Below are 25,022 nucleotides of genomic sequence, written 5' to 3' on the forward strand. Positions count from 1 at the left end.
TCTCAGAGTCCGTCCTCTCTTGTTACAAACAGCACGGCCGCCTGCCCTCACCTCCTGGACTCCCAGGCTAAGAGCCCATGTGCTCCAGATGGAACGTTCCAAGAGACGGAGGGGCTGACAGTGACCCCGCAGAGCCCAGGCCTCTGGGGCATGCCCTGCATTACCCGCTTTTCCAGAGAGTGCGAGGGGACGAAGGCGGTGGGAGCTACCTGACCCTGACCGACTTCCCTGCGGCCTGGCATCCTAGTGATGGCACTCAGGACAGCCAGCCCTGCCCCGTCGCCTCAGCCCCGCTCAAAAGACCCAAGTAGGCCCTGAGACCCAAGGGCCCGCACCCCACACACAGGATCAGGCAGGCAGGAGGCGGCGCATGGAGCTTTTTTCTGGTTGTTTTATTTGAAAACCCTCAGGTGTGTCCCCTCCCTCACCACACCAATCCCCTACCCCCACCCCAGGACATGACGATGCCACACGCACACACAAGGCTGTGAGCTGCACATGGAACACAGGGGCTGTGCTCACGACAACATGAAAAAATATACATTATATATAATACACCGGGGCCCCTACTCCCACTCCCACCCCCCACAACCTAACCATGACCAAGTCATGTAGGAAGGGGCAGGGGCTGCAGGACCTCAGGCCGGGACAGGAGGGGAAAGAGGACAACAAAGGAAGGAAAGGGGGCATGGGGAAGGAGCAGGGATCCCCAGAGTGAGATGGAGAGGCGGGAGATCATCAGAGAAGCAGGAAGGCCCTGTCGGAGGGAGCTGGGGGAGGAAGGCCTCACGGAGAGGAGAGTAGGGAAAGGCAGGGGGTTCCTTCAATCCCATCCTTGGCTGCTGCCATTGCTACTGACACCCCCTCGCCTCCCCCCAACCCATAGAGAGCCTGGTTGGTGGGGGGAGAGACAGAGACACAGGTGAGCTAGGAGAAGGCTGCCCTGAGAGGCAGAAAAGGCAGCCAGCGTCATCCACACTGGGAGAATAGGAGCCCAGAGGCATGGGAGGGAGGCGGGCTGGGGACTGACGAGGGCAGACTCCAATGGGACCCACTGGGTTTTGAAATTAAAGGATGACTCAAGCTCTCTCCCTCTTGGTCCCTCTTCTCTCAGAATGTCCTTCTCTCTTTTCTGGGGGTGTCTCTGCCTCACCAGGGCAGAATTCTTTCTCTGTTTGGGGAGGGGTGTAGGCTTTAGTAGCGGTGTGGGGGGGTCTCAATGATGCGTCTCTCATCGCTGCTGGGCGAGTCAGCTGCCTCTGAGTCACTGCTGTCCTCATCTTCCTGCTGGCCACCGGCAGGCCCCACCCCACAGGCTTGCCGATTCTGGTAGGACTGGAGAAGGCAAGGGTGGACAGGAGAGGGGCTCAGCGGCCTCGCACACCTCAGAGCCCCTCCCTTGGGGCCACACTCCCTCAGTCTCCCCATCCCCATCCCCACCCCACCTCCTCCCTCTCCAAACCTTTCTCCTTCCTGCTCACGAGCTCTGCCCAAACCTTTCTCCTTTCTGCTCACAAGCTCTGCCCAGAGCTTTTTCCCCAGGGCCTGGCTATTCTTAGGAGTCTTCAGTGTGTATGTTCCAGCCGAATCTTGACCCTTTATACCTCCCCACCTCCCAAAGCCACTCACCTCCATGGGGTTCACAATAATGGTGAGAGCGGAGTCATCCCAGAAGAGGTCCGGGTCCTTGGGGTCACTGGAGGCCCCCGGGGGGCCGCCGGCTCCTGAGACCCGGCGGTGAAGGGAGTGGATTCTCACCAGGCCCAGGATGACCATGAGCACCAGGAAGCCCACGCATACCACAATGATGAGAGTCGCTGCACTGGGGACCACTGCGGGGAGAGCGTGCAATGAGGAGCCCGCGGCCAGGCCCGCCTGAGTGGACTCAGCACAGGGAGCAGGCGGGGGGCCCCGGCCAGAGGGTGCCTCTTAGTAAGAGAGGATAGGATCTACGATGGCCCAAAGAGGGGACTACCCTGTAGAAGCTGGAAGAAAAATAGAGCTGGGGAGGACCAGAAGGCAGGCTAGAAGCAGGCAGCAGAGTGGCTGCTGCTACGGCCAAAGGAACAGAGAGACAGAGGGAGGAAAGTGTGCAAAAACGGGGGCAAGGGCAGAGGAAGAATCGGGCTCCAAGCCCAATGCTGTCAGAAGCACCCCTATTCTCCACGGGCAGAGGGAAAGGTTTGCAACCTGCCCAGGTCATCCTCTTGGGACCCTCTGGCCTAGCAATGAGGTGCCCAGGGCCCAGTGGGGTAAGAAGAGAGGCAACCACATAGACTTAATAGTGTGGGAGAAGAGAATGTCTAAGGCTGGGGACAGGTCGGGGGGACAGGTTGGAGGGACAAGGAACAGCTCGTTCGCTTACCCACCTAGACTGAGCCTACTCCTGCTTGGTGCCGCCTTCCTTCTCCTTATGGACTTGGGGCTCCTGAACCACGGGGGCTTCTGCTCCTCCCTCTGAGGTATAGCCCCCTTCCCCATGGCCCTGTCATGCCTCTGGCCCTGCAGCCTCACTTTGAGGTCCAGTGGGGCATGGGTCCTGAAGGGCAGTGAGACACTGAAGGGCATGTGGACTCTCACATGGACCCTAGAGCTCAAGGCGGAAAAGCAGATGTGCATGCACAGGTACATGCCCAAGAAGAGTGTTTGGGCACAGAACTGGACAAAGGTCGCCCCACCCTGCACCCAAGCCAGGCCTCTGCTGGCCCATGTAGCTGCCTGCACCAGCCACCTGGCAGCCTGCTCACACAGCAGGATCAAAGGGATACGCCTGAGGGTCTCCAGCAAGGCAGAGAGGAGCAATAGGTGCAGAGTCACCCAGCTCCCTGCCAGCTGGGCAAGCCAGCCAACCCCTCGAAGGAAGATGTAAACACCACCGACATGGGTTGCGAGGGCCACAGAGCGAGCAGCCGTGAGCGCAGCTCTTCCCCCCTCCCACACACACAGAAACAGCCCTCGGAGAAGCAGAAGCAGGCAAAACAGGAGAGCCCACAGCCCCAGGGACAGCAGATGCAGGTAGAGACCCCACACACACATGCCCAGACCCAGGGCCCTCACAAGCAGCTGGGTCACTACACCCCACATGGCGCACACCCCTGCCCGCTGTTTTTGCTCACAGCAGCTCACCCGACCACAGAGGCTCCGTCAGGCCCAGACCGTGGGCAGTTCTGTTGCTGAGGGACTATTACCCATACACCTCATACACGCACATTACGTTCCAAGCTATAGATACTGTCCTGAATGCACCCATCACCTCTAACACACGTCAAGAGACAGAGCAGAGCGCCCAGAAGCACAGAGCACGGGAGCCCCATGCATCCTGCTGCAGTCCCCTCCCGCAGGCAGCCACCACACGCACACTACCACGCGCTCCTGGGCCAACCTGGCGTGTGGAGAACGCCCTGCCTCAGGAGGCACACTAGCCTCACACCTCCCTGAGGCCGCCCTGGTGTCTCTCTGCCAAGTTGGTCCCCGTCCTGACTTGACCCATAGCCCACTTGGGGCCACTCCCGAGCTAGAGCTGACTCTGCCTAGCAGGGCAGAGGTGGGTCTGACTGGATCCATATTGCTCAACTGCCTGGGGATAGGGGAGAAGGGAAGAGGGGCACAGAGATGACCTTTCTGCCCATCTGCAGACAATAGAACCTCCCAAGTCTCCAAGTCAATGAGTAAGATCAGGGTGGGGGGAGGGGGGAGTCCCAGGAGAGGACCCTGGTAGCTAAGCCCAGGCTCTAGGAAGGGGGGGAGACCTTCCCTCAGAGGGGAGACCACAGCAGGGGAACGTGCTCTAGGGCACAATGGTACGTCAAAGTTTCCGGTTTGTGCCTTAATCAAATGCATTTGTCCCTCTGAGGCCCCAGCCTGGCAAAGGAAATTATAAATTGATGGAAATTACAAGTTGATTGCCAGCACTAGGAGGTGTCAGAAAGGAAGGGAGGGAGAAAGGGAGGGATGGAGGGAAGGAGGGAAAGAAGGGGAAAGAGAAGGCTAAATAAATACTGTCTTCACCATTTTGTCTCACCCTTCTCAGACAACTTTATTCTCTCCTACTATATCACCCTAAACCAACCACCCACCTCCAATTTTCAAATTCTCATTCTCTCTCATGGCCACACAAAATCCCCTCTATCCTTCAAGGTCCAAGTTCAGACTCCACATGTGCCACAAAACATTCCCCGACTGCCCCACTTCACACTGATCTCTGCTTTCTGATGTTCTTAGGAGCTTCAGAGAAATCCACCTCCTGTCCCATTGGAGGCAGTGGTATCTTTTACACTTCTGCATGGCTAGAGGAATTAAATTGCAAAGCCACAGTTCTGTAATGCCACCCTTGGGGTTGGGAGGGGTAGGGGAAGGACTGCTTTGAGGAGGCAGATGGACCAGGTTTTATGGAGCGGATCTCCTGGTAAGCTCGGGAGATGCCAAGCACCAATGACCCCAGGTGAACTATGAGCTCTGCACAATACTCAGGCCAAAATAAGGGAAAACGCAAAGGCAGGCTGCTGCTCTCAGTTAGATCTCAGAGCAAGCTTGGTTGGCCTGGACATCAGCACAGAACAGGAACTAGGGCAATGTCTACACACCCTGGAGCACCCCGAGGCAGATGGGCAGATAAGGGTGAGGGGAGAAAGCTCTAGGGCAGTTACAATGGGGACTCCTTCCCCTGGGACCTCCTTCCAGAGAAAACAAACACTGAAAATCTCAACAGGCCCAACAGCAGTGTCAAAGGGAATCTGCCTTGAGCCTAATCTGTGTAGAAGGACCTATTGTCCAACCCAAAGAAGGTTGAGTGGGCTAGTTCCCAGGGAAAGAACTGGAGAAAGGGCTAAGGAATCATAAGAAAAAAGAGGGTTGGTGCAAGCGTCTATTTAACAAAAACAGGTTTAGTTCACTTATATGTCTCTACCAACTAAAAAAATCAAATGAAGCTTCTTGGAACCTTTTGAACTTGGTTATGCCTTGTGCTCCCTCCTCACCCCTAGCTATATCCATCTGCTCTGCCACAGTGAGTCACAGTAAAACACAAAAAGTCTTCTGCTGAAGAAAGAGAGCCAGTTCCAGGGAAAAGGAAACACAAAGGATAATGTGGTAGAGGCCACTGACTAAACAGACGAAGCCAGACTGAGTAAGAAGCCCTGGGAAGCCCACAGAACTCCCCGAAATTGGGTGCAACTATAAAGTATTGAGGCTAACAGTAGTTTCCTAAAGCATCAAACATAAATGGGGAGGGTATTTGAAGCAATGGTTAGTGTACGGGCTCTGGAATTCCGCTGCCTGGATTTGAATTCTGGCTCTATCGTTTTCTAGCTGTGGGATCTTAGATCAGGTACTTAACCTCTCTGGGCTTTCACTTCCCTGTCTTTAAAGGAAATAATTCCAGTACTTAATCGATTTGTTGTTTGTAATGACTAAATGAGTTAACACGTGTAAAAGCCCACGAGCATGGAGCCTGGCGCACACTGATGTGTTCGCTGCTCTCATTATTCCGTTGTTGAAACGCGGGCTGTGCTTTCAGGGCAGTGTGTGGTAGCCACATGCTTCTTCCAAGAAAGTATCCTTGAAACTCCTTAAAGAACTGCTTTTGGAGCCTGTGACACACCTTTTCACATTTTTCAAAAGTGACAAATCTGTGCCCTTTGAGAGTGGGTTTAATGTTTAAAAGTGTAGAATGACATCCAGCTCCAACTCTGACAGAAGTGGGTGCTGAAGTTGGGTAATACTGAACTGGGCCCCCAGCAAGGCGTGTCCAAAAAACTAAAATAAAATAAATGCAGTTCATAAGTTGGCTTTGAAAGCAATCTGAAAAGGGATTCTATAAACCATTTTGAGCAACGTCAGAATGATTTTGATTTCGCAGTTGTTAATAATGTGGGAGAAGACGAATTTTATAATATTTGGTGTAAAACTCAGGTTACAAAATAACTGGATCCCAACTTTGTAAAAAGAAAAAGATAGGTATAGAAAAAGAACAGACACATAATATATTATATGAAAAATGGTTTTCTGTGATAGAATTATAGCTGTTTTTTCTATTTTATGCTTGTCATTTCTAGCTTTCTTACAATTAAGCAACTTTTAAAGCGGGAATTAAAAGGCTGCATCGCTGGTGAAGGACCGTGACCAGGAAACCAGACCCCTTTGAAGGGCAGCACTCCATCTGGGTATTTGCATATGTGCGTATTTTGTTTTAGAAATAGTCTTACGACTTTGTAAATAGCCCATAATTACATGTGTAATAGCACCACCTTTTGCCTTGAGGACAGGGACTATAGCTATCCTATAATTCTTTTATACTCCTAATAGTACTTTAGGACAGACAGTGCTAGTACATAATAGGTGCTTAATAAATACTCGATAAGGGCCGGGGCTAATTTGATATTGTGTGGGAGGGCGGAAGGGATAACAAAGGCTTTGCCTAAACCCCACACTGCCCTTATGATTCGCAGCATAGGTGCCCCTGCAATGACACAAGGCTCCTGTTCTTCACAAGGGCAAGTTAATGATCCGGGGGGATAAAGGGACTGGAACACAGCCATCAGGTATCACAAGGGAACAGAACCCACTGCACCACCCTGTTCCCCCTCCCAAGGATGGAGGGGGAGGATGCCTGTGCCCAGCCCAGTACCCTGCCACCCACCCGCCCCACACAGCCTTACGTACTGGAGTTTCGGTGGGAGCTGGCCAAGCTGTGTCCAGCCATCTCAGGAGGTGGCTGGTGACCACGGTGCAGGAACTGCTGGGAGCTGAGCACATGGCTGGGGTGAGCAACCCGGTTCATGCTGTGCAGGACGTTGACCTGGAGAAGGAGGGCTTGGTGGGCACGCACTCCCCCCCAGGTCCGGCTCCACCTCTCTCAAGCTGTCTCCCACCACTGCCTCCCCCACCCCTCGCCCCGCTGCGGCTTCCCACCCACTACCGTGTCCAGGAGTCCTCCCTGCTATAAGTCCCATCCCCACCACCTGTGGGTCCCAGTCCACTCCACCCTGGTTCCTCACCAGTAGGGGGTAGCTGTGGAAGGAAAGAAAGGAACCCTCGTGGTACCTCCACAATGAATTCATTGCTGGAGTAACGACCATTCATTTCTGAGCAGGAAAGCCGGAACTTTCTGGCGTAGAGGGCAGCTCCGTGGCGCAGCCGATATCGCGCCTGCCTCAGGATCTCTTCATACACAGTGATGCTCTCCACCCCTGGGAGACGAGGAAGCACCTCAGTGCAGGGGCCAGCAAAAGGGCCCAGGGCAGGACTCTCTCTCCCACCAGCCTAGAATGGGTGAGCCCCACCCTTCAATAGGGGTGGCACTCAAGCTCTCAGAGGATGAGATGCTCCCTTCCGTCCCCCGTCTGGCTCTGACTGGCTGGAATAGGCTGCGTTTCCTGCTCTGCCCTTCTCTAACAGCTCTGGGGCTTCTGAGTAGGGATGGATGGAAGGAAATCAGGAGACTGCCCACATGAGGGAGCGGGCAGGCAGGAGAGAAACAGAGAGAGGAGGAAATACAGAAGTCGTCAGGGAAGCTCTTGAAAAGAATGGAAATACGAGAGAACTGATTAGGTCCATCAGCTCTCATTCTCACTTGTGGAGAGTCCTTTGGAGAAGAGCAGGCTTCCTTTGGAAGTTCCCAATGCATTACCGCTAGTTAGATGACCTCCTAACTGAAAGCTATCCTGTGTACGTGAGATTAGTTAGATGGAAGACGGACAGGATGGCTGCTATCAAACAGCTAGAGGATCAGGAAGCTAGTCTGAGAAGGCTCAGGCAAAGGAGGAGTGGAGGTGAGCCAGGCCGTAGAGAAAGAAGAGAGAAAGGACCATTTGGAGACTAACCCCCAGCACATTTCCTCTAGGGGCAATCTGGAAGCCAACAGATCTTCCAGGCTGGGAAAGCACAAAATATCACACAGCCACATTCCTGGGTCTGGAAGCAGGGCCCTCTGGATTTCCTGGTCCTTGATCATGGGGAGAAGCACACAGAGAAAACGAAGGCAGGCTCTCGGGCCACACTGACCAGCAATGGTGAGGTAGGCTGACGTATTGGTGAGCTCCAGGCCTCGCTGTTGCAAGGATGCCATGTCTAAGAGCAGGCTTTCCCGCTCCGGGTCCAGGTCATCCCCCACCAGAGAAATCTCACAGCCATCCAGGTTATGCACGATCTCGTCTGACATGCGTGTGTCTGTCACTGGATTGGAGAGAGCCAGGATCTGGGTCAGAGCTGAAGACCCACCTCGTGGCGGCTCTTCCTACCCCTCCAGGGTCATTCCCTGGGAGCAATCAGCATCACTCTCAAGAACGCCATTACCCAACAATTGCTGTGCACCCATGGACCTCCCCCTGGCTCTTCAGCCTGATGGTAAGTGGTTCTAGTCAAGCAAATGCAGGAGGAAGTCAAGCACTCACATCCACCCCCAGTTTTTCCTCCTTCACTTTGGTTCCACACAGAGACCCCTTCTCTGGATGATCTCATTCCCTGGGGTCATCCTTACCTGTGCCCTGCCAACTCTCATCCTTTTTGGCTTCCACCTGGTGAGAAATGGAGCAAGTGATTTGAAGATCTGGGAACAAAGCGACCCCCTCAGATCCCTCGAAGTCCACGGCTGGGCGGGCAAAGTGAGCAGTGCCACTCAACAGGATTTGGGGAGCATCAGGCTGGAGGACCACCACGTAGCCTTCCACTTCAGGGATGGAGACGCAGGATTCTTCACTGAAGCACCTATAGAAGACATGGGCAGCTTGTGACCCCCAAATGCCCTCCCTTATAATCTATATTCTGTTTCATCCCTCTGGGCCTCCACCTCTACATAGAGGGTGGGAGAGGAAAAGGGCGATAGGGTCCCTGCACCACCACACCCCCTGGGCAAAGCTGGAGGGGGAGATCCCATCTCCTGGGAGGGCGCCACTGCAGGAAAGAACAGGGACAGAGGTCAGGCAAACCTGACCTAAGGCGGTGACCACATCCTCAATGCTCTAACCTAAGATTATGGGACATCTATCAAACTGCCTTTTACAGGCTGAGCTTAAAAAATGTATATACATACATATATAGTTCTTTATCCAGGAGGGTTTTTTAAGTGTATTTATTCAATAGTACAGTATCTGACAGATAGGTACCTCAAAATATCCAACAAAAAAAGGGGGTGGGGACCTATCAAAAGATGCCCTCCTTCTTGGTGAATCTTCCACTCATTCCCTTTTAATATCAGAATAACACTCTTTGGTAGGTGAACTAATCTGACTGTCCTGGACCTGCATCCACCTTCCCATGAAGCCTCACTGATCTTGGTGCCAATACAAACTCCGCAAAAAACTCAACCAGGCTGAAACAACCAACAGCACAGCAGCTCAGGAACACACTCCCAGGATCCCCTCTAACCACACCCTATGTTCATTGACAATAATTCTCACAGCACTTGCTGGTTTATGAAGCATTTTACCCACATTACTTCATTTCATTTTATTTCAGTGCTGTAGAACAGGGGGAAAAAAGCAAAGCTTTTAGGTGAAGCATTTTTGGTTTCATAAGAAATATGTGTCCTAGTCAAGGTTTAAACCCATTCTTCTCATTCTAAGTCTGTGATCTTTCCACTGAACAGCAGCTACCATTTGGGACTGCACCAACCAGATTTATTCACAAAGAAGTGTCCCCTTGAACACACAGCCTTCATAAGGGAGCTGCTAATTCGGGGGTAGGGCACATGGTCCACACGCTTGTGCTAACTGAACTGATTTTGCTGAGAAGACCATTATTAGAGTGCCTGAGTATGCCCAGTTTGATTGCTGGAGCCAGAAGAGAGAAGGGTAGCCTCAGCAGACATGATGAGCTCAGGGTCTCTGAAATGACCAATGCCCATGGCTCACTGAGCTCCTGTGTCGCTAGGAGTGGGGCCTAGGACAATCTGCATGGTCATGTGGAGGGGCTTGGATCAAAGCCTCTTGGAAAACAGCCCCACCTGACCCTGGCAGCACAGGCTCCAATGGACATTCCCACTTTGATGAGCAACCCAAAGGGCCACAAAGAGGAACGGGAGGCTGGCCACAACCCAAAGGCACCAATGGTGTGGTTGAGAGATTAAATACAGAGCAAAAACCTTAAAACAAGGGCAGGCATGGTCACCCTCATGTAAGAGGAACAAAACCCCATGAGAATTCAGAGAGGGAGAGACTTTTCCTGGTTATGGTGGGAACAGGGCATTCAGCAAGGGAGGGTAGGAACAATCAAGAAAAGCAGCAGCGCATGCTCTCCCTCTTGGGAGCTCGTCTGCACATTTATTCCCTCTCTTCTTCCCCGACAGGTGTGCATCTCCTAAACTCCAGGGGACCCCCTGAGACTTGCAATCAGAGGAGCAATGGGCAGCATCTCACCCCGGGCTAACCCCTTGAACCTGTCTCCAAGAACTCTCTTCTCTGACTTTCCAGTAAACCAGAGCAGCCCATAATCTTAGGGTTATGTTCCATAATCTTGCTTCTATCCTAAGCCTTTCCTTGTTTCACTATCCCCAGCCTTAATAAATGTACTCTCAAAATCAAAAGAAAAAAAAAAAAGAAAAGAAAAGTAGCAAGTGAGCTAGCCTTTCAAGGAAGGAGGACTTCACTTCACAGAAGGTGAAGAACATACTCAGTGGGGTAGAGAAACATAAGGCAGGGCCAGATGGTTGAGGGTTTCGAGTGCAATTTTTGTGCAGTGGGCAAAACAAAGCCATGAATGTCTTCTTCATCAGGAAAAGAAAATTCCTAAAATTCTAATTTAAGATCACTACTCTTGCCTCAGAGCAGACAGTCAACCAAAGTTAGGACACTAGAGATGAGTCAACTAGTTAGGAGGCTACTGCAATAGGCCAAGTGAAAGGGAATAAGAGCCTGCGCTGGAGTCATAACAGCAGAAATGGAAAAAGAAAAGACAGATTCCAGAGAGCCAGGATAGAGGAGGGGTCTGGGTGACCTGGCAATGGACGGGACATGGAGGAACAGGACAGGGAGGAACCCAAGATGACTCAAAAGTTTCAAGCTGGGGTGACTGCAAGGATGGAGGCATCATTACAGAAACAGAGAACTCAGGTGGAAGGGGCTAGTCTGGGCATTGAGGTTCATTATTTCAGCATTAGCTCCTTTTTTTTTTGTTTTTGTTTGTTTGTTTGTTTTGAGGTACTGAAAGAACTTCTAAGTAGAGGTTATAGCAAGCTGGTAGAAATTCAAGATCTACGGGAAAAGAACAAAGCTAGAGAAAAGATGTGTTAATACCACAAGTAAATGGGCAAGAAAGATTTTTTTAAAAAACGCTGCGCTGGCTGGTGTGGCTCAGTGGACTGAGTGCCAGTCTGTGACCCAAAGGGTCACTTGTTCGATTCCCAGTCAGACTACATGCCTGGGTTGTGGACCAGGTCCTCACTGGGGGGGTGCTTGAGAGGCAGCCACACATTGATGTTTCTCTTCCTCTCTTTCTCCCTCCTTTCTCCTCTTTCTAAAAATAAACAAACAAAATCTTTTAAAAATTAAAAAAAAAAAACCTTAGGGAATTCCTTAATGACTGAATAGTTGCATAAAGCTGGCTTTATATGGACAGAGGCCCAAGAACTAAACACTGGAAGTTAGGGAAGCCACATGGATTAGGACAAGGCTATGCATCAGAGAAAGGGAGGTGCTGGTAGGTATCTCTCTCCCTGTCTCACTCACTCACACATGCACAAGCACACACAACCTCTATATTTTCTCCCACAACCTCAAGAGAGCATTAGGGTAGCACTGCCCAATCACATGGAAGCCCTAGAAATGGGGAAATGAGGGTCCTCTCTTTTTTAACCTCAGAAAGCAAGAAAGTAAACAACAAGGCCCTTTTCCTGTACTAAAGGACCAAAGTCAGTGCCCAGCGCTTGTAGAAGCCTCTTCCCTGGACATAACGGAGGTAGGAGGGACTCAGATGGGCCCATTCACAAAGAGGGCATCACCTCCTCCCCGCTGTAGATGACCCTTGCAGAGCTCCACCCTAAGCTAAAAGACAGAGCCCTCCCTCCTGACTTGGTCTTTGGCAGGCTGAGGGGGATTAAGCCCTTCTTAACTAATGACAGCCCTCTAACAACTAGAGTTCTGACTAAAACATGATAGGACACATCCTCAGCTCTGATCTGCATCCACATGACTTCATTTACCTAGGGCCTTCAGCTCCACACCATGACCACACCATGGACCAGCATCCCAGTTCCCAAAAGCCCCTGTCCCGCCTTCCACGCTCTGATTGTGAGGCCTGGCCCTCACACCCAGTCACTGTCTAGGGCTCAGAGTCCTCTCTTTGCAAAACCAACTCATCTCAGGATCGGGACAACTCAGAGGTATTTATCTTCATACAGCTTGTGGAGAAACTGAGGCAGAGCAACAGAGAAGGGAATGCTTACTCAAGAATTCTGACTCCAGCATTCTGTAATCCACCCACTAGATGGCAATATCTCCTAAAAACTGCCTCATACACCATAATAAGGGGTGAAAATTCCTTTATAATAAAAGCCAACATTTGCGGAATAGGCATTCTGCCAGGCATTTGATCTGGATTATATCATTTTGTTATCATAACAATTCCGCATTTAGTTATCATAACAATTCCATGAGTTAGATTCCATTGTTATCCCTGCTTTATAGCCTTTGCTCAATTCAAAAAAGCTAGTAATAGACTCTATGTCCGTAGCTATTAAGTTTTCATTACCTCTCAATTAATCTGTATTTTTAAACACCAAATATACCTAAACCTTGAAGTAATGTATAATTTTTCTTTTAAACAATTCAAAATCATTCACTTAGAACTCAAAGGTCAGCAATTTTTTTCTGTGAAGGGCCAGACAGTAAATATTTTCAGCTTTTTGGCCATACCGTCTCCATCCCATCTACTCATCCCTGTCATCACAGTGGAAAAGCAGCCATAAACAATATGCAAAACAACAGGCATGGCTGTGTTCTAATAAAACTTTATTTACAAAAACAGGCAGCAGGCCAGATTTGGGCCCAGGGCCATAGGTTGCCAACTCCCAGACTTAGATCATCCTATTTGACCTTGCAGGGACTTGATGAATCGAGATTAAAATAGGTAAAGCAGCTAGAGCTATTTGCCCAACGTCTTCCAGGTAATTAGTATTGAGTCAGAATTAACGTCAGTTCTCCCGGCTCCCAATCCAGTACCTTCTTTGTACCACTTTATGTATCAGCATAGAGGCATATAGAGAAGATTAAGACCCCCAAATTCTGGAAGTGTGGCTCAGTGAAAAGAGTAATGAATCAGTTGTTGAGAAATCAGTCTACCAAGCTATGTCAACTGAGCAGGTCAAGTGTCCTCTCTGGGACCCAGTCTCCTCATGCATTAAGTGAGGGGGGCGTGCCTAGCCTAAGGTGGCACTGTGACAGCCAAAGGGTTCTGACAGCCTGGCTCTGCTCTAGGATTTGCCCGCCCCACCCCACACTCACTTGACGGCAGTGGTGAGGCGCAGGGGCCTGACGCCAGGCGTGGCAAAGCGCAGAGTGTTCATGTAAGCCACATGCTGCAGGGCATGGTTGAAGGTCTCCACATCATCCCCCTCCAGGGTGAGCAGGGACTGCGAGGGGTTCACGTGGACCTGGGCCCCAGACACAGACACAGCTGAGAGCAGGCCCACGAGGCAGGAGAGGAAGGGAGCAGAGGTAGAGGAGTGGGACAAGGGCAGGGGACAGGGGGCATGCCCGGAGAGAGAGATCTGGAGGAAGGGGCTATACCTTCATGCCTTTGCCCAGGCTCTCGAAATCCCTATAGTCCAGCCCCTCCCGACATGCATAGAGGCACTCGATGACCTCGCGGCTCTCCAGGCGGCCTGAGCGTACGCTGAAACCAGCCAGGTAGCCGTGGAAGTAGTGGTGGATCTGCAAGGGGTCTCCTAGGGCAGGAACACAGGGGCAGATAGGAGGTGAGAAGAAACTAGGAAATGAACAAGGGAAGGGGCTGAGAGAAAGGGCAACAGAGAAAGAACAGAAGGCTTGAGAAAGAAATGAAAAAGAGAAACGGGGAAACTAAAAGAAGGAAAGAAGAAAGAGAGAAGTGAGGCTAAATGGGAGATCGGAGAAGGCAGAGAGAAGACAGAATAAACCAATGGAAAAGAAGAGTGAATGCTAGAAGCAGCAGAAATGAGGAAAGCTTCCAGGACAGGGAGAAAGGGAAAAGGGAAAGCAAGACCAAGGGAGAAAACAGCAAGAAGGAGGAGGCTGAAAGAGAGGGCATCTTCAGTGGCATGCAAGGGGACCAGGGTGAATGTGTGTGAGCTTCACAGCTGCCCAGATCCTCCCTGCTGTGTGACTGACTCCTGCCTCCTGCATCCCAGCAGGAGAACTCCTTCACTTCATTCTGTAGACAGTAAGGGACACCCAGCCAAGCTCCGTCTGGCCTTAACTCATCAAGGAAACCCTGCCCTGCTGGCAGTCACAGGCAGTTCTCGGAGGCTCTGCCCCCTGGTGGCACGGGAAGCAGAAAATAACAAGGCTGGACAGGCTTTGTGTGGGAAAGGGAGCACAGAACAGAGAGTTAAGGGGAGAACTCTCTAGTCTCCAGTTCTTCCACACAGAATACCTTGTGTGGTGTCCGTACTGTTGTCTCCTCCTTTTTCCTTCTCCTTGTTCTTCTCCTCTGGAGAAAAAAAGAGGCAGTGAGCTCAAGGTTGTGGGAACAGATTGACAGAGAGGAAGAAGAGCTCTTCCCTGCTCTGACCTGCCCTTTTAGGACTTGCAACCTCTCAGGTGAGTCCCAACCCTTCTTTTAACATGCCTCAATCTCTCAGGCCTCTGGTGTAGACAAACCCCTAAATATACTGCTGAAGGAACACAGGGGCCCCGCTAAGACTTCCAGAAGGAAAACATTTCCAGAAGGAAAAGAAAATGAAAGAAGTAGCTTAAGAGTTGGAAGATTGATGACTCTCTGAAGGGTTACTGGCCTCCAACAGTGGGAAGGGCTGTGGAAATCATCGTCACTGTGATGGAATGAAGTGGAAACTGGTTGAAGTGACAGAAAGATTCTGGCGATGCCTGAGAAGGAAATTCTTCCCAGTCACAGGCAGTGGCCAGTTTAATAGGTGGGAGATAACAAGGGGCTGTGGTGTCCAACGGAGATCTTTCTGAGTCTCCCTGCCCACCTGCAGGGAGACACGTGAAGTCAGGCTGCCCCTGCTCCTTCACGAGTCCTAAGCCACAGGAAACTCCAGCCTTTAGCATCTTTACTGAGAAGCTCCGGGACTTACCAGTCCAGCAGGCCCCGATCATGAGAGCAGGTTCCCTTCGGGGTGGGTGGATGAGACCATTGTCGTGGATGAGGGCAGGGTCAAAGGAGATGCCATCAGCATAGAGTGTGACTGTGGGGAACTCCAGGTTCAAAGCATAGTGGTGCCACTCATCGTCACAGACCTAGGGGAGTAGTAGGGTAGAGGCAAGAATTCCTCAGTTACATCATCTTCAGGGAACGAACAAGGCACTGCCCCATCTCCTGGGAATCAAGGGATAGTCCCTCATATGCCTAGTTCTACCATCAGGGCTTACTAGCAAATTGTTGCCTACCCAACTCTAGGAATAACATCCTTGCACAAAATCTATCAGGTAACTCACCTACGACCTAACATTTCACTCTTCAGGTAAATCTTTAAAACTATAAGCATTTCTATGAGAAGTAACACACAATTTTGTGAATTAATTGATGCTTGGAACATGCTAAGCTCTTTCCTACTTCAGGGCCTTTGCATTTGCTTTCCCCTCTGCCTAGAACACCCTCTCCTCACAGCTATTTCCAATCCTATAGGACCAAGCTTACATTTCACCTCAGTCAGGCCTTCTCTGAACATCCAATATAAGGTGAGTTCCCCAGCCTTTGCCTTCCCCTATTCTCTACCTCAGTGCCTTACTTGTTCTTTCAGAGCCTTTATCACAACTTATCATTTTTATATGTCTGCCTATTTTCTAAAAATCTATCTCCAACTAAAATGCAAGCTTAATAAAGGTGAAGATTTTGTTCTTTCTCATACTCTATTGTCGCTCCAGGACTTACCGGAATGACAGGGATGTAACTGATATTTAATAAATATTTGTTGAGTAAATAAGAGTGAGTAAAAGAAAAATAGAGGGAGTAATGTTACCAATATTAGCAACAAGGGGGAAAATCAAGAAGTAGCAAATGGCAGACTATCTCTTTAAAAGAGTGCCACAAAAAGCAGAAGCTTTTGTAGACAGCCCTCAATTATCCAGTTTGTGGATTTTCTAGACCCTTCATTTCCCTTTCTCTTCCACTTCCTGCCTTTTTTCAGCCATTTGCTTAATCAGCCATTCCACCAGGGCTTGCAGGAAAAACAGGAGATGGAATCCCATTAGGCCCCACTAGTCCTTGTGGTTAGCTTGGAGAATGCAACTGCTGGCTCAAGAGAGGATTTTACTTTTTTTTGGTCCATTTTTATTTATCCCACATAATCATGGATAATAACAATGAGAATTAACATGTATACAGTCCTTTTCAGCTTACAGTCATGTGCAGAATAACGACATTTCAGTCAACAACCTACCATATAAACGATAATGGTTCCATAAGACTAAATGGACCCAAAAAATTCCTGTCACCTAGCAACATCGTAGCTGTCAAAATGTCATAGTGCAACATATTACTCACATGTTTGTGGCGGTGCTGGTATAAACAAACCCACTGCACCACCAGTCATATATGAGATAGTACATACCATTACATACAGCACGTAATACTAGATACTGTTAATAAATGACAATGTTACTGATTTATGTATTTACTATACTTTTTATCATTATTTCAGAATGCACTCTTTCTAACTATTAAAAAAAAATGTTTTCTATAAAAAAGTAAGAACTGTTACGTCAGCAACAGCCTCATACCTCTCGTGTGTACCATGTGTCTTGATTGCATCGTTTTCTCTAGTGCTTGATTTCACTTTGTGTAGTTTTGCACGGTAACATGCTGTACAGGCTTGTAGCCTGGGAGCAATAGGCTATCCCATATAGCCTAGGTGTTTAGTAGGCTATACCATCTAGGTTTCTGTGAGTGCGCTCTGTGATGCTCACACAATGACAAAATTGCCTAACAACGCATTTCTCAGAACATCCCCATCGTTAAGTAGGACGACTGTATAAAGATTATATCAATTAATTCTACAACTCTGGAATATAGAATTCTTATTATCCCCCATTTAATAGGTAAATTAACTGAAGTTTAGACATATTAACCACGTTTTCATGGCTAGTAAATTCCCCTGGCAGGACTCAAACCCAATCTGTGTACCTGAGAATCACTTATTTTCTCAATTACAACATGCTAACCGCTTGAGAGTCAGAGATATGTACTGTTAAGGTTCTAGATCAGAAAGAGATGAAATAAAACAAGGAGTGGGGTAAGATGGCAGGTTGGGTATGGTGTTAGTAGTAACTTGTTCCATATTACCTTTTAATCCAGGAGTGCTTTTTGTAGGAGACAAGCCTTGGAAATAGAGAACAAGAGAACTTGGGGGTATAATGGTGAGGAACGGAATGTGGAGAATGAAAGAGGGGGCAGAGGGCAACCCCAAAACTTCCTAACCCTGCCCTAGGACCCTCCTTCCTGCAAGTAAGTTACATGCGCCCATCTTTCTGGCATTGGCCTCACCTGCTCCAGCTTCCAGAGGAATTTGACTGGGCGGGCACTCTCAAGCAGAGGCCAGTAGAGGAAGGCAATTCTGCAGCCATGGACCGTCAGTGAGTAGTGAGAGAAGCCGTCCTCTGAGGGAAGAAGATGGGGATGGGGGTCAAACACAGGGGCAAGAACAGGTTCAAAGCGCCAGGAGGGAGCGGATGCCAGGGTTCTCTTTACCCTCACGTAGAGGCTCTCACTCCTGCATTCACTAGTCTTCTCCCCTCATTCACTCACACACTCCAGTTCAGCTGATAACTAGAGCTTCTCTGGCACTCTGATTGGCTGAGCGTGGCACCAGCCAGCCTGCCCCCACCCAGATCATTATTGGTCCTTCCGTTAATAGAAACATCACGGGTAACAATCTTATTCAGATGAAGAGCAATGACCTCAGAGAAGTGGCAGGAATGAAAGAGATCAAGCCAAGACCTCCTCCTACTCCCCCCACCCCTAGAAGGATGTGTCATTGCATACTTAGTGATGGAGTCAACTAGCCTTTTTAAGACGAAAATGAGATGGAGTGGAAGAGAAAGAATGGAGCAGACCCAGGCTTTCCCATCACAATGGAAAGGCTTTCATGGGGGCAGATTCGGGGAGGAGTCCACGGATAGGATGCAGGGGGACTGGGCAACTGCAAGTGAGAGTGGCAGCGAGCAGTCCCTCTGCACTCTGACTGATGTGGGATCTCAACTTACGTTGGGAGCAAATCATAGAATTTCAGGGAGTACCAAACCTAGCACTGCCATCTTACAAGTGAAGAGAGAGGAAGTGACCCATCCGCAGCCGTCGCCTGGACAGGAATAGAGGCAGGACATGAAGCCACTCTCTCCCACTCTCAGACCAGTGTCCTGAGGAAGGCTCACCATTCTGCACAGTGTTACACACGATGGTTTCCTCTTCCTTCTTGCCCTTGTTGGGAGTTACACCATGCTTCATCCAGAAGGACAAGGTAAAGTGGTCACTGAGGCTGTCCTGGGGCCCAGAGCCCAGCCCAGCTGTGCCACCCACGGGCACCTGCACAGCTTGAGTGCCATTGAACCAGTAGATAAGGCTGCTGTCCTGGCTGTAGTGCACTGAGAGTCCCGCTGTCCAGTTGGCATTGGGGCCAGGCATGGGCAACAGATCCACCTCCCCAGTGGCAGCACCTGCAGAACCCCCAGAAGGCACATGTGTCAGAGCTGAGTGACGGCAGATGGGGAAGTGCAAGGCAGCAGGGAGAGAGTGATGAGAAAAAATCACCTGCAGTTCATCTCACCACCTCTTCTGGCCTTTCAAAGACAGAGAGGGAGGGATGGACCTCCCTTTTAGGAATACCTCCCCCCAGGTATTCTCAACTCTTCATCTTTCCCTAACATTGTCCCACAATATATCTGGTGACTGTCTTGTGCTATAATTATGCATCTTTGCCAGTAATATATTTATCTTTTTAGGCCACAAGAGCTAACTACATGCCACAACCCTGTGAATATATACACCTCTAGATGAGCAAAAGAAGATATAAGGCAGATTCTTAAGAAAGAGGCAGAGAAGGGTCATGTAAAGGCTGGGTGGGAAGGGACAGGTCCAGGGGCTAAGGGGTGCACACCTACCGCAGAGTTTCCGCAGTGCCCGCTCCGAGTAGTTGTCTCGGTCGCAGCCCTTGGCCACATGGCTGGTCTGCAGCTCTATGGTGGCCTGAATATTCCAGAGAGGTTCATCACAGGTCTCCAGGCGGATACCAGGGAACAAAGCCAAGCTCCCAGCCCCTGGTGCATATTCAATTCTTTTGTTCCAGCCTGCATGGGTGAGACGGAGAGGGCAGTGGCGAAACAGAAAACTAAGGTAGCTCCTCCTCCCTGTCTATTCTGCCCTTGCCATTCCACAGTCTCGGGCTCCCCCAAAAATGGCCATCCAGGGTAGACAGTTGCAAGCCTGCACCCAAATATCCCTCCCCTGACTCCTAGCCACGGCTCCAAGACTGTCAGTAGATGAGTAGCAACGCAGGGCTCCTCACCTTGCCAGCTGGGTTTACAGGTGGGCTTCACCTGGATCTCCACCTGGGCGTCATCTGCCGCCCGCTTCTTCCCACAGTCATAAGCTGTCACTGTAAACTTGTAGAGTTTCTCACCACTGTACTGCAGCTTCTCTGTGTTCTCAATGTTCCCTGGGGTGGGGGTGAGGGAGGACAGAGAAGGTCAGGAGCACTAGCGAAAGCCTACGGAAAAGGGGGGAGGGGTGCGCTCTTGAGCTGATTAGGCAGCAGGAAGCTGGAAAGAAGGTATCTGGGAAAAAAAGGCTTCACATCTGGGAAAGAGGTGTGGAACAAGAATGTGAAGGGCAGAGAAGTGGACAGCTCAGCCCTGCGGTGTCCTGAGGGATGTGGGCACACAAGGTGGGCAGGGGCTGGACTTACCATCATTGTCGATGAGGAAGGGTGTGTTGGGCGTCAGGATCTCGTAGTAGCAGATCTGGCTGTACTGGGGGGAGCAGTCACCATCAATGGCTTCCACCCGCAGGATGCGGTCATACAGCTTCCCCTCTGTCACTGCAGCTCGGTACAGCCGCTCCACAAACACAGGGGCAAACTCGTTCACATCATTGACCCGCACATGCACGGTTGCCCTGCACGTGACAGAGCGGGATGGGGGGAGAGGACAAGTCAGCTAGCCCCATACCAGAGACTCAGGAGAGGCAGAAATCCAGACAGGGAATCAGAGCAGGACGGGGGCAGTATGTCCCTGAGGCTGACCCTCAGCCTGTTCCTGATGCCCATCCCCATGCTGAGTGTGCTCCTCCCCTTCCTCCTTGTTCTCCTCCTCATCATCACTCCCATGTATGGAGCCCTTTACCATCTGTCAGGCACTGTGGTGCATGCTTTCCACACAAACCATCTCCTTTCACCTTCACAGCAACCTCAAGAAGTAGGTGTCATCATTATCCCCATTTTACAGATAAAGAAAAGCAGATCCAGAAACGCTGAGTGTGTTGCCCAAGGCTATAAGAGGCAGAGCCAGAATTAGAGACCACTAAGCTCTACCATATATTTCTGTCTGTCTCCTGTCCCTAAACCCTGTAAACAGAGAGAAGAGGAATAGCTATCCAGTGAATGCACAGATAGAGGCTGCTGAGGGGCTTGGAAGGAGGGAGGAGGCCCTGCAGCAGGGGGCAGAGGCCAAGGGCTTCCTCACTTGTGGGACTTCTTGGTGTTGGCTCCATCAGGGCCCTCGCCACAGTCATAGGCCTGGATGGTGAAGGTATGCTCCTTCTGGGCCTCACAGTCCACTGGCTCCTTGGCCCGAATCAGTCCTTCTCCTGTTGCTTTGTCCAGAATCACAGCCTCAAAGGGCACCCCAGACCCGTGGAGCCGGAAGCCACAGATCTCACCTGGCCGAGGCGGTAGAGAAGGATGAGGCTCCTGCACCGTCTCCAGCATCTCCTTCCAGCCTCAGCCTCTCTGTCATGGGTTCCCACTTCACCTCACCTCCCAAACTCCTGTCCCTTATTTGTGCACATGGAAGCAATAATTATCAAGCATACAACTCCAGCACTAGTTTTTCCTGAGAAACAACCTCTCAAAGGTACCAGGTCTGAGATCTGGCAAAATCTGGATGCGTTTAACCCCTGTCTGCCCATGTCCTTCTCTCTGGCTATCTTTATTCAACCACCAGCTTCAGTGTAGCCCTTTCGGCTCCCTGAGCCTACTTTATCTTCCACTTTCCAGGGCCTCGTCCTCACTTCCTTATTGCTCTCCCTTCCAGGACGTCCCCTCTCCTCCCCTACTCTCTGCCTTCCCAACCCCTTTTCTCTGTCCTACCCGCCTTTCCATCCACCAACCCCAATCACCTGCATAGCGCAGGGGGGCATCCTTGTCCAAGGCAAAGAGTGGGGGGTTCAGCAGGACCGTGTTATCGTTCTCCATGACGATGCCCTGGTATTCTGCCTCAATCCATGGCTTGTGCTTGTTGGCTGATGCCCCAGGGAGAGGAAAGGAAAAACCTGTGAGTTGGCCCTCCACTCCCACACAAGCCTCATTGACTTAGACAAACTCACACTCCAGTATCACCACCCTTTTCACACTCTGCAGAAGCACCTGCAGTGAAAAAAAGTGAGGACAAGAAATCAGCTATTAAAGGAGTCAGAGGTTCAGAGGGAGGTCACAGCCCTCTTCCATGGCAAGATAGAAAGTTCCATGGCAACAGCCTGCCCTGGAGAGAGGGGTTTCCCATCTCCCCTGGGAAACATGGTCGGAGGGCGGAGAACTTTCTTTAGAGACCTCAAGTGCTGGAGAGTGGAGATTTAGGATTCAGGAAACAGTGGTGGGCCATCCGGAGGCCCGGGGAAAAGGAAGGGATAGGGTAAGGGAAGTGTTGAGATTAGGAAAAGAAGATCTAGAAGTTTCCTGAGATTTTGACTGTTTATCCTCTCCACTACCACCACCTCAACCACCCCATTTCAATCCTGATTCCTTTACCCTGCACTTCTCCCGGCCAAGTCCCAACCTAAGGCCATTCTCCCCGAGTAGACAGAAGAGGAGGAAAGAGAGAAGAGAAAATATATAGGACAGAGGGAGGGGGACACAGAGGGGCAGGGAGAGAGCAGAGGAATCGATGTCAAATAACTGGACCCAGCAGAGCCGACATCCTAAGGGATTATCAAGCTGGCCTAGAAACACGACAAATCTCCTCCGTGCTTCTCACCCCCACAGTCAAGAGACACACTCGTAACCAACACCTCAATGTCCCCCCGCCAAATCCACCAAACCCCACGCTCCCTGAACCCCACTTTTTATACAGACTCATAACTTAGTCCCAACTCTTACCTACCCCATCCTACTTCCCTTCAACCACCAGCCCATTCTGGATAGATAAGGGGCTGACTCAGCCTCCAGACCGCCCCATCTCCTAGCAGACTTAGCTCCCCTGTGCCCCCGGCCAGCCCCAATCTCCCACTAGCCTGATAAGGGGCTATGGGAAGGCACAGCATGTTCCCTTCCCTTCCTACATCACCTCCCAACCACAGCCCCCACTGCCTGTTCTATATAATCCTGTCATGACAACCCCCAGGCTCCCACAGCACATTCATGATGACCCATCCACTGATGGACATGGACAGAGGAAGACACCACCCAAAAGGACGTCACCAAAGAAAACTCATCCCCAGAATGTCACAGTGAGCAGGAAACCCTGATTTCCACTTTTCCCCCCAACTCCACCCCCAAAAAGCCTGTTATCTGAAAGTTTGCCCTTTTCTTGCCAATGACCACCACCACCCCATTCTCTCGTGGCAGAGGAGAAAGCCACAAGATGGTGCTCAGAAGGCAGCAGAGGAAGTGGCAGGAAGAGGCTAAAAAGCCAGGCTGAGGTCAGAGATTGAGGATGGAGGGGAGGCTCCCAGCAAGGCCGGCGCGGGACACCCTCTCCAGCCCTCGCCCCGACCCTGCTCCTCTCCCCTTAGCCTCCGACTCTCCTTCTGTCCATCTCCTCTCACTCACTCCTGGGCTCCCTGTCTTTTCCTTCCTTGACTCTCCCCTTCCCGTTTTCCCCACCCATTCTTCCTGATTTCCCTTTGATTCCTCTCTCTTTTCGTGCCTCCACTTTTACCCTTCTCCAGCCCCTTCTTACCCCCCTCCCACACCTCATCTCCCTTCTCCCTCGCAGCTTTCCCTCTCACCACTCTTGTGGCTCCCCCCACAGACCCACTTCTGCCCTCTCCTGCCTTTCTCCTCCTACCTGAGCCCTCTTCCCCCACCCTCCCTCCCTCCCTCCCTCTTGGCCCCTCTGTCAGCCTCGCCCAGCTGAATTTATCTGCTGTCTGCCAGAGAGGGCAGCTCTGGTAACCCACAGCCCAGCTGCATGCAGGCATAAGGGTATGGATGCAGAGGAACACGCCAAAACATACGTGCTCCGAATTGCTGAGCTGCAGGGAAGAGTTTCTCCCCAGGACGGGATGGAGATGAACCAGATGGATCTGCCACACACTCTTAGGGCAGGCACACCTCAGTGAAAATGGAGAACCTCCCAGAGACGCTTCTCGCCCCTCAGGGCAAGTCCTTCCGAGACCTGAGATATCTTCTACAGGGAGGAACTGGGAGAGGGGGAGAGAGAAACCCCAGACTGGGAATAGAGACCAAATGGAAGCAGAAGCACATGGGTAGAGATGGGCCAGACCGGAGGATGTGGCAAAGGGGCTGCGAAGGAAGGGAGAAGGGGCAGGTCTGAGAAAATGGATGGGAAGGGGGATGGTGGGAAGAACCAACACCTGTCATGTGCCAGAGAACCTCAGTGGCCCCTGCCCACCCCTACCCCACATCGTTTTGCCTGATACCCCTCTCTTAGTGCCCCCACCTCCCACCTCACTCACCTTTGTTACAGGAGCTGAAGGGAAGTAGGGAGGCCAGCAAGAGGGGCAGCAGCAGGAGGGTCATGGTATGGTGCGGTGTAGGGCAGGGCAGGGCCAGGCGATTACTCCCCCCTGGGAGCCTCCAGCCCCTTAGTGCACCTTGGGGGAGGGATGCAGGGAGGGGAGGGAAGAAAGCGGGCAGCAGGGCAGAGACAGACAGGAGCCTGCCACCCACACTACTCCATAGAGCAGACCTGGGCAGACCCCAACCTGGGTGGTTGAGGTGGGGGACTTGCAGTGGCTTCTCGTTCGCTCTCCAGCCCCGCGTCCTAGCTCTCTCGCTCTCGCTCTCTCTCTACCTCTCTCCCCCTCTCTCTCTCTCTCTCTTGCCCACCCCATCCCCTCTACTGCAGGATGACGTAAGCACAGCCAGACGAAGATTGATGGGGCCACAGGCCAATCGGTTGACTGGGAGGGCCAGGTGCTGCAGGGGGGGAGAAAACCAATGGGCGGGGGAGCTGGGGCGGGAGAATGCGTTATGGCTCTTTCCCGGGATTGCAATTTGCGGGAGCAAGGAAACTGCGGGGGCTGGAGAGGAAGCTGGAAAGCCGTGGAGGGGGTGGGAAGACGGACATGGGGAGAATCGAGAAGCTGAAAACCCGGGGTGGGGAAGGGAGACGTCAACGGAGACCTGAGGGAGGCGAGGAGGAACAGTCTCCACGTCACCCCACCCCCCAACTCTGCATTAACCTCTTTACACAGCCCATTCCATCAGCAAGTCCCTGCTGCGTGCCTCCTGGGAACCGTGAAGTAAAAACCACAGTCTGAACCCGAGAGATCCTAGCCTTTCAGTTTCCAGCCTCAACCAGGTCTCTCTGAGGAAACCAAGGGATGGTCAGCAGGACGGTGGGACTGGAGGAAAAGTGAAATATTTGTGCCAGGCGCGTTCACACACCTGTCGGGGCAGTTCACCACCAGGTGTAATTTTTCCCATTGCCTACCCTCCCTGCCGCCCTCTTCCCGAATTTCCCACCTTAAACCATGAT

At 51.3% G+C, this 25,022-nt stretch overlaps 1 protein-coding gene across 2 annotated transcripts in view; it reads right to left on the reverse strand.

Moving 5' to 3' along the window:
- Positions 1-396: 396 nt before the first annotated feature.
- Positions 397-25,022, reverse strand: part of CLSTN3 (calsyntenin 3) — a 29,287-nt gene continuing 4,661 nt past the window's right edge. Inside the window, exons 1-18 of one of the 2 annotated variants that reach the window (XM_054591467.1) lie at positions 23,998-24,343; positions 21,481-21,603; positions 20,826-21,021; positions 20,051-20,259; positions 19,652-19,801; positions 19,248-19,433; positions 18,522-18,803; positions 17,635-17,747; positions 15,227-15,389; positions 14,563-14,619; positions 13,719-13,876; positions 13,434-13,582; positions 8,477-8,703; positions 8,002-8,172; positions 7,042-7,187; positions 6,661-6,796; positions 1,630-1,832; positions 397-1,335 (exon numbers count right to left, since the gene is read on the reverse strand). In XM_054591467.1, coding sequence (XP_054447442.1) covers positions 1,195-1,335; positions 1,630-1,832; positions 6,661-6,796; positions 7,042-7,187; positions 8,002-8,172; positions 8,477-8,703; positions 13,434-13,582; positions 13,719-13,876; positions 14,563-14,619; positions 15,227-15,389; positions 17,635-17,747; positions 18,522-18,803; positions 19,248-19,433; positions 19,652-19,801; positions 20,051-20,259; positions 20,826-21,021; positions 21,481-21,603; positions 23,998-24,061 — 2,874 coding nt within the window. In that variant the 5' untranslated portion in view covers positions 24,062-24,343 and the 3' untranslated portion in view covers positions 397-1,194. Of the gene's footprint in view, positions 1,336-1,629; positions 1,833-6,660; positions 6,797-7,041; positions 7,188-8,001; positions 8,173-8,476; positions 8,704-13,433; positions 13,583-13,718; positions 13,877-14,562; positions 14,620-15,226; positions 15,390-17,634; positions 17,748-18,521; positions 18,804-19,247; positions 19,434-19,651; positions 19,802-20,050; positions 20,260-20,825; positions 21,022-21,480; positions 21,604-23,997; positions 24,344-25,022 lie in introns of those variants that run through there. The other variant, XM_054591468.1, reaches the window with a different exon arrangement.

This window comes from Pteronotus mesoamericanus, unplaced genomic scaffold (assembly GCF_021234165.1).
Source record: "Pteronotus mesoamericanus isolate MK-2021 breed Mesoamerican mustached bat unplaced genomic scaffold, CSHL_Meso_final scaffold_21, whole genome shotgun sequence".
Taxonomy (NCBI): Eukaryota; Metazoa; Chordata; class Mammalia; order Chiroptera; family Mormoopidae; genus Pteronotus; species Pteronotus mesoamericanus.